This window comes from Lactuca serriola, chromosome 8 (genome assembly GCF_051521515.1).
Source record: "Lactuca serriola cultivar US96UC23 chromosome 8, Lser_US96UC23_V15, whole genome shotgun sequence".
Classification (NCBI taxonomy): Eukaryota; Viridiplantae; Streptophyta; class Magnoliopsida; order Asterales; family Asteraceae; genus Lactuca; species Lactuca serriola.
In genome coordinates, this window is record NC_136415.1 from 104,017,936 (window position 1) to 104,027,351 (window position 9,416).

General features: G+C 29.4%; 1 protein-coding gene across 1 annotated transcript; it reads right to left on the reverse strand.

Moving 5' to 3' along the window:
• Positions 1 to 6,758: 6,758 nt before the first annotated feature.
• Positions 6,759 to 8,430, reverse strand: LOC145070619 (plant intracellular Ras-group-related LRR protein 6-like). Its single transcript, XM_079017576.1, has 3 exons — positions 7,987 to 8,430; positions 7,733 to 7,902; positions 6,759 to 7,656 (listed from the first exon to the last, which is right to left on the reverse strand). The coding sequence occupies exons 1-3, from the start codon at positions 8,230 to 8,232 to the stop codon at positions 6,984 to 6,986; spliced, it is 1,089 nt and encodes a 362-aa protein (XP_078873702.1). The 5' UTR covers positions 8,233 to 8,430; the 3' UTR covers positions 6,759 to 6,983.
• Between the last annotated feature and the right edge of the window lie 986 nt (positions 8,431 to 9,416).

A 9,416-nucleotide genomic window follows, 5' to 3' on the forward strand; every position in this document is an offset into this window, starting at 1 on the left:
TTCCCTCAATCTAGTAGTATAAGACAATGTACATCTTGTTCCATTGGAAAGTTAATTGTAAAGCATTCTCCAATGAAAGTTGAAAGAGGTCACCTAGATTTCTAGAAAGAATTCAAGGTGATATATATGGACCAATTCATCCACCATCTGGACCATTTAGATACTTTATGGTCCTAATAGATGCATCCAACAAATGGTCTCATGTTTGCCTATTATTAACTCATAATGTGACATTTGCAAAGTTTCTTGCTCAAATTATTAAATTAAGGGCACATTTCCCTGATTATACTATTAAAAGAGTGAGACTTGATAATGCTGGTGAATTTACTTCATAAGTATTTAATGACTATTGTATGCATGTAGGAATTGTTGTTGCGCATCCAGTTTCTCATGTACACACACAAAATGGTTTAGCTGAATCACTAATTAAACGTTTCCAGCTAGTAGCTAGACCATTGATAATGACAACCAAACTTCCCGTTTCTATTTGGGGCCATGCAATCTTACATGCTGGATCATTGGTACACATGAGACCAAGTTCATATCATGTATATTCTCCCCTACAACTTGCTTTTGGTCAAGAGTCACATTTATCCCATTTGAGAATTTTTGGGTGTGCAGTATATGTCCCTATTGCACCACCACAACGGACAAAAATGGGTCCTCAAAGAAGGTTGGGAATATATGTTGGTTACGATTCAGTCTCTATTATAAGATATCTTGTACCTTTAACATGTGATGTTATTACAACACACCTAGCTAATTGCCAGTTTGATCAGGCAAATTTCCCATCATTAGGGGAGAAAAGAAGATTATAGAAAAGGATGTTTCATGGCATGGTCCTTCTTTATCATATCTTGACCCTCGCACAAAGCATAGAAATGGAAGCTCCAAGACAATGCATTTCCAAGAAATGGCAAATCAATTGCCTGATGCATTTTACTGGAAGAAAAGGATGACTAAATGATATATACCACCTGTCAATGTTCCAACTCGAATTGAAATTCCATATGGACAATTTGATGATAAAGTCACTCAAGAGTCTAAAACATGCTTAAAGCGTGGAAGACCATTTGGTTCTAAGGATAAGAACCCACAAAAAATAAGAGGAATAAAAAATACACTAGATCATGAGGAAAGTGTTCCTTAAGAAACAAAAAATATTAAAATTCCCCCAGGAAAGGAATATGTTACACTAAATTATGGTCAAACATATAGAGTATGTGACCAAAATGAAACCGATGATATAAGTGCAATATTTTCTTATTCAGTTGCATGTGGTATTATGAATGATAATACTGAACCACAATATGTCATTAAATGTCAAAGAAGAAATGATTGGGCTAAATGAAAGGAGGCTATGCAAGTTGAATTAAATTCTCTTAACAAGATAAAGGTTTTTTTTGGGGCCATTATCCTCACACCTGGAGTTGTGAAACCATTAGGGTATTGATGGATCTTCGTACGAAAAAGAAATGAGAAAGGTGAAATTGTAAGATACAAGGCTAGGCTTGTGGCTCAAGGTTTCTCTCAAAGACTTGGAATTGATTATGAGGAAACTTATTCATCGGTAATGGATGCAACCACTTTTAGATATTTAATCAGCTTGACAGTCTCTGAAAAATTAGACATGCATCTTATGGATGTTGCTACAGCTTACTTGTATGGATCACTTGATAGTGATATCTATATGAAAATCCCTGAAGGATCTAAAATTCATGAAACATTAAGTGAAAAACCCAAAGAAATGTATTCTATAAAATTGAAAAGATCTTTGTATGGGTTAAAGCAATCTGGACGCATGTGGTACAATCGTTTAAGTGACTATTTGACAAGTAAAGGTTAAAAAAATAACATTATTTGTCCATATGTATTTATTAAGAAAACAACATTTGGGTATGCAATTATAGAGGTCTATGTTGATGATCTAAACATCATTTGAACAAATAAAGAAATCCTTGAAGTGACTGAACTTTTAAAGAAAGAATTTGGAATTAAACATCTTAGAAAATCAAATACTGTCTTGGTTTGTAGATTGAGCATATGCCTAATGGAATACTTGTGCATCAATCAAATTATACAGAAATAGTCTTGAAACGTTTCAATATGGCCAACGCCAATACTTTAAGCACCCCAATGATTGTTAGATTATTAAATATTGACAAAGATCAATTTTGTCCCCGCAAATAAAATGAAGAAGTTCTTGGTCCAGAAGTATCATATCTAAATGCAATTAGGGCTCTGATGTATCTTACAAATTGTACTAGACCTGACATTTTTTTTTGTGAACTTGCTAGCAAGGTTCAGTTCATCCCAAAAAAAAAGACATTGGAATGGGATTAAGCATATTTTGTGATATCTTCGAGGAACTACTGATTTAGGGTTCTTTTATCTGGATGATTCAAAACAAGGGTTGATTGGTTATACAGACGTAGGCTATTTATCTGATCCTTATAAAGCTAGATCTCAAAATGGATACGTATTCATGAATGGAGGCGCCGCAATTTCCTTGTGCTCTAAAAAGCAAACACTTGTCACCACATCCTCAAATCATGTTGAAGTAATTGTACTAAATGAAGCTAGGTGAGAATGTACATGGTTAAGATTGATGAGACAAATCATTTTGTCTTCATGTAGAGTAGATAAAGATAAATATTCAACTTTAATTTATGAAGATAACTTAACATGTGTCACTCAAATGAAAGAAGGATATATCAAGAGCGACACGACAAATCATATGCCTCCAAATTTTTTTGAGTACATTCAAGAGCTTATAAAAGATCAAAAGCTTGAGATATAATATGTTTAATCCAATAAAAATGTAGCAGACCTCTTCACGAAATCACTTCCTACTACAGTCTTCAGAAAACATGTACATGACATCGGAATGCGACATGTGCATAAAACGTAACGTAATAGATGTCTAAATGAGGGGGAGTCAACTATATATTGCACTCTTTTTCCCTTCGTTAAAATTTTTTTGCACTTGGTTTTCTTTAGCAAGGTTTTTTATGAGGCAGCACTTCAAGGTTTAACTCAAATTTGAAAAAAATTCATCCAAGGGGGACGGTTATAAAAATTACATCAAATTATTGAGTTAGACAATGCATGTGGATGAGCAATATTCATTCCTTAAATAATTTTCTTTACCAATTGAATTATTATTTTGATGATGTATAAATAGGATGTTATGTAGTACAAATACCCATCAAATGTATAGACCGTCTTACAGTCTCACAAAATTAGACCGTCTCACATATATATATATATATATATATATATATATATATATGAGGTAGGTTCAAATGTTTTTCATACCTATTGGGTGCTAGAATGCATTAATAAGAATTTAGTATTGATTATATGTATATTAAATGCTATCCATACATATAACTCATTTTTATGGAAACTAATTAAATTCGTCATTAATGTCAACAATAATATTATTTCAGAATGAATTAATATCTTGAAGAATGAGAGTGTATTCCAGCAGAATAAGAGTGTATTCTAGTAGAATACAATCTCGTTCTTCATATTCAATGCAACTTTATTGTATTTTAAGTAAGTGAGTACTGAAACAAAATACGAACTCATATATATATAAACCTAGATGCGAATTTATTCTGAAAGAATATTATTGTTAACTTTAATAACGGATTTACTTAGTTTCCATAAAAAGAGAATTATAATTATCGATATCATTTAATACACATATAATTATGGAAATCATTTAATATATATATATTTATCTAATTAAATAATTATTTAATTTACTAAATTCTTATTGGTGCATTCTAACACATAATAAATGTAAGAAACAAAATAACCTAGCTCATATATATATATATATATATATATATATATATATATATATATATATATATATATATATATATATATATATATATATATATATATATGGGTTAGGTACAATAGAGAACCATAATTAACCAAGAAACCAATCTTTTTTTTTTCAACTTTTAGAACTTATTTTTAATAAAAAAAAAAAAACTAAAAGTACAGAAACTCATAACTTTTTATTCTTTTTCCAATGATATAAAATTCGATTTTTTTTACGTTAAAATTCACAGTGTGAATCTTTGAAAATTCACAACGTGAATTCGGATTCACACGGTGAATCCGAAAAATATTTTTCACATTCACTTTGTTAATATATGAATTTAGATATTTTTAGATTTTTTTTTTCGATAAAGAATAAGCTCTAGAAATTGAAAAAGAAGATTTGGTTTTTTGAAGAACTAATAATTATGGTTCTCTATTGAATTTTTCCATATATATATATATATATATATATATATATATATATATATATATATATATATATATATATATATATATATATATATACTAGTTTATAACCAATGAGAACCACAGTTATACAATTAATTAAACTTTTAAAATAATATCTAAAAATTATTAATCAATTATTTTAAATAAATTATTAATTAAGAGATTTTTTTAGTTATATAAATTTTAATCATTGATTTAAAAAAATGTGAAATGATATCATTTTAAAATTTGTATTAAGTTTATTTTAATTTTTATTCTAATGTTATTAATTTAATGTAATTAGAGTGGAAAATTTAAAATTTGAAATGGAGAATCAATATGTTTACAAATGTCATTTATTAATTATGAGACATAATACGGTGACACATGACAAAAAGAGAATAAAATATGCATTAATTAAGAGGTTTAATAAGATGACACATGTCAAGAGGAGAATAAAACTATTCTTTTATTAGATAGGGAGATAAAATATATATATATATATATATATATATATATATATATATATGTATGTATATATATATATATATATATATATATATATATATATATATATATATATATATATATATATAGGTTAGGTACAATAGAGAACCATAATTAACCAAGAAACCAATCTTTTTTTTTTCAACTTTTAGAACTTAGTTTTAATAAAAAAAAAAAAAAAACTAAAAGTACAGAAACTCATAACTTTTTATCCTTTTTTCAATAATATAAAATTCGATTTTTTTTACGTTAAAATTCACAGTGTGAATCTTTGAAAATTCACAACGTGAATCCGGATTCACACGGTAAATCCGAAAAATATTTTTCACATTCACTATGTTAATATATGAATTTAGATATTTTTAGATTTTTTTTCGATAAAGAATAAGCTCTAGAAATTGAAAAAAAGATTTGGTTTCTTGAAGAACTAATAATTATGGTTCTCTATTGAATTTATATATATATATATATATATATATATATATATATATATATATATAGTAGTTTATAACCCATGAGAACCACGGTTATACAATTAATTAAACTTTTAAAATAAAATCTAAAAATTATTAATCAATTATTTTAAATAAATTATTAATTAAGAGATTTTTTTAGTTATATAAATTTTAATCATTGATTTAAAAAAAATGTGAAATGATATCATTTTAAAATTTGTATTAAGTTTATTTTAATTTTTATTCTAATGTTATTAATTTAATGTAATTAGAGTGGAAAATTTAAAATTTGAAATGAAAAATCAATATGTTTACAAATGTCATGTATTAATTAGGAGACATAATATGGTGATACATGACAAAAAGAGAATAAAATATGCATTAATTAAGAGGCTTAATAAGATGACACATGTCAAGAGGAGAATAAAACTATTCTTTTATTAGATAGGGATATATATATATATATATATATATATATATATATATATATATATATATATATATATATATATATATATATATATGTTAGGTAATTTTTGTAGGGTTAAAAAGATTTTTTAGTTTTACAAAAAAGGAGTTGTCATAGAACAAAATATAGATATGATGAATATCATGCAAGGTATCTTTATTTTTTTTTGTCATTTTGAACTATTTATCAACTTTTTTTATCTTACAAATCTTCCTTTTTATTATTTTTACGATTAATTATGTAATTTTTTATTATATGTTTTGGGTTACAGATCCAAGAAGATTGATAGGAATTAGAGGCACTGATTTTATAATATTTATTTATGGATTGTATTGGACAATATATTATATGGAACATGTGAGATACGTTAAAATTAAAAAATATCAAACATTCAAATTGGTTGAAACGGTTTAAAGTCGATTAATTTGCATTTAAATAGTTACGACTTTTTAAATTATTTTAATAGTAAAGAAATTAAATAAGAATTTTAACATGCTTTTTTCTTATACAATAAAAAATATTATTATTTATTAACTCATAAATGGAGAAAAAAAGTGATCGTATTAAAAAGTTACATGTTTTGAGTGTATCATTATAAATCATATCCTAATTGAGTTGGGGTGTTTGAATTGGAGTTAAGAGATTCATATGTGAAAATAAAACATTATTATTGGCTATTAAAAAAATATGTTAATTGCTTTGAATATTTAAAATTATACCACATATTAAAATTATGAACATTTAAATATGAGGAATGAACTAAATGTAGTCTTCATTTTTTGTTGAATTTTGTAATTTTGTCCAACTTCCTCCGTTTTTTTATTTATTTATTGTTTCTTGAATAAAAGTTAGTTATCGTTTAAAATAAAAAAAAAAAAATAGTTAAAGGGTCGAGAGTGAGAAAAAGAAATATATGAGTTGAGATTTTTTGTGGTGTTGTGCTCCAATTTAAACAACACTAAGACCGGACTCACCATAGGCTCGAGCTCATCACACATCATTGTTTCTAAAACCAATCTGAAAACCACACAAACAAGTTGATCATCATCTTGCTTACACCCCTAATCTTCAGATATATATCAAAGTTCATATATATGCATCTTTCACATTACCATTTCTAAACTTACAGACTAGAAAAACACCAATATTCACTAAAAGAAAAGAAAATTATAAAAAAATTATAAAAACACGACATGCATAATATGTCACCATGACTTTGCAACCCTAATAAGTAGTCTTTTACAAAATGGCCACCACTTCTTTCATCTTGTAAAATCCCTTTTCGGCGAGAAAAGCCGACGCGGTGAGAACATGCTTATGTGTCTCGGAGAAGAAGCAAATCCGTCGATTGTCCTGTAACTCGGCATTAAAAAACCTTCTCTCTCCGGCGTACTACGGATCCCATTGAACGTCCCATATTTCTTCAACTTTCCGATCCAAGACCTTTTCTTTGGAAAAATCTCATTGGCTCCACTCATCTTCTCGCTCATGTATTCCTTGATTGCCTGTACACCTTTCTCCACCACCTCCGGCGGCGGAGACACCATCGGGTTTCCCTCAACGCTGAGCTTCCGGATCTTTTTCAGGCAGCCGATAGATTCCGGTAAGGCGGCGATCTTGTTATAACTGACGTCCAGCTCGACTAGGGAGATGAGGAGGCCGACGGAGTAGGGTAGTGTTTCGAGGTACTGAAAGTTCTGGCTGACGTTGAGGATTTCGAGGTTGATTAAGCTTTCGAGGTCATCGGGGAGAGAACGGAGGCGGTTGAGACGGACGTCGAGGTAGCGTAGATTGGTGAGGTGGCCGGTGGACGTAGGGAGGAAGATGAGTTTGTTGGAGTTGACGGAGAGTTTCTTGAGGTTGATCAGCTCAAATCCTATGGTGTCCGGCAGCGTCGTCAGCTGATTGAAATTTGCATTTAAATCTTCCAGTGCTCTGTAAATTAAAACCCATCAATCTCAAACTTTTTTTTTTCTATAAAAATTTCTGCATAAAGATTTAAAAGAATTACCTGCAATTTTCAATGGTTTTGGGGAGAGATTGAAGATGATTACCGGAGACGTTTAAAGACTTGAGCTTTGACATACATCCAATCGAATTGGGTAGAGTCTTGAGTTGATTTGAATGAACATCCAACGCCACCATGTTCAGCAGCCTTGCTGCTAATGATTCCGGTATCACCTGCAAAATCATAAAATCTTCTAAATCCAAATGATAAATATTTACCACGTATTTATATAAAAGCATTTAAAGGGATGATATTACCTGGAGATTGTTGTTGGAGATATCTAAGACACGAATGATGGCTAAATTAAAATTGGAACTGATAGGGAGGGTTTCTAAAGACATAGCACTCAAATCCACAACCTCCTGCATATCTGTTTTTTCTGCAACCATGGTGTTTTGGGAGGATGATGAAGACGAAGAAGAAGCAAGCCTTATATGGGGGTTTCCAAAATGTTTTCTTCTTGATTTTGAATAATCAACCTTCATCATCATCGTCGTCATCATCTTTTAATAGTATTTAATGTATTAATTTCAATCTTTATCTCTTTCAACCTATAGATATATAGATATTATGTATCTATATATAATATGTAGTTATAGTACAACAAATTCCGTGATTGAACACACCCAATTTGGGTGTGAATTCAATGAAAGAGATTGTGTAGGAAATTTAGAAATTATAGTCTAGATTGAAAGAGAGAGATTATTGACTTTGTGTTGCAAATTGATAAAGATATGAAGATATTGTAATCGAGAGAGAGAGAGAAAGAAATGTACGGAGGAGGACAAGAGTATTTTAGGAGGTGGAGAAGTACAATAGGCCGTAGTTTCCGTAATGTGATGGTTGACACTTGAAGTCAAACATTTTAATATATACCTACCCTATAAAAAAACAAACACACCACTTGTTTCAAAGAGATAACGAATGAAGAGTTGATCAATGCTAACGTGTTAATTTAACAATCTGATTAGATAGGGTCTTTATTTATTTATTTATTACTTGGGAAGAGATTCGCATACAACAGCTTTTTGTTATAGAATTATATAGTTGTATAATCCAAAATTTTAAAGCACCAATTGTTGTGTATGAAGAAAAATTGTTGTGTACGGATCAGCTTCCTTATTCCTCGATCATACATAGACGAACAAAATGATTTATTAGAGTAATCATCTTTATTGTTTTGTTCACATTTAAACAATTTATTATATTTTTATACATATTTGATCATTTAATATGTGTACAAAAAAAAAAGAACTCATGAGCTTGTCTCGAGATAAGAGCTTGTCCGGAAAGCGTTCATGATGCCCGCCAACCATCGCCTACTCATAAAGGGGTCCTTTTACCCAAAGAACTCATGAGCCCTAGACGCACGTAACTCTAAAAAAGTTAGAGAGCGTGCACCCACCATAGCCACAATCTCAGTACGAAATTGATATGGACATATTTAGTTATAAAATTCATTAATTATCTTAATACTTTATATTGTTTTTGTCTCAAATAATGAACAAAAGGTACTTAATTACTTTAAAATGTCATTTTCAGCAACGAAGACATGCTCGGAAGAAAAAGAAGGCGAAGTTAGAGATTGGAAGCTTGGAATTTGGATTTTGAAGAAAGAAGGCAAAATTGAAGAAGAACTTGGCGAGTTTATCCTAAAACTTGATGAGTTGAGATGGAAAATCCTGAC

Excerpts from the sequence above, each read along its gene's own strand:
- LOC145070619 (XM_079017576.1), bottom strand. The coding sequence starts at position 8,232 with ATGATGACGACGATGATGATGAAGGTTGATTATTCAAAATCAAGAAGA. Across the intron at positions 7,903-7,986 it reads TCTCCAACAACAATCTCCAG|GTGATACCGGAATCATTAGC; the intron begins GTAATATCATCC and ends ATGATTTTGCAG. Across the intron at positions 7,657-7,732 it reads AAAACCATTGAAAATTGCAG|AGCACTGGAAGATTTAAATG; the intron begins GTAATTCTTTTA and ends TTTAATTTACAG.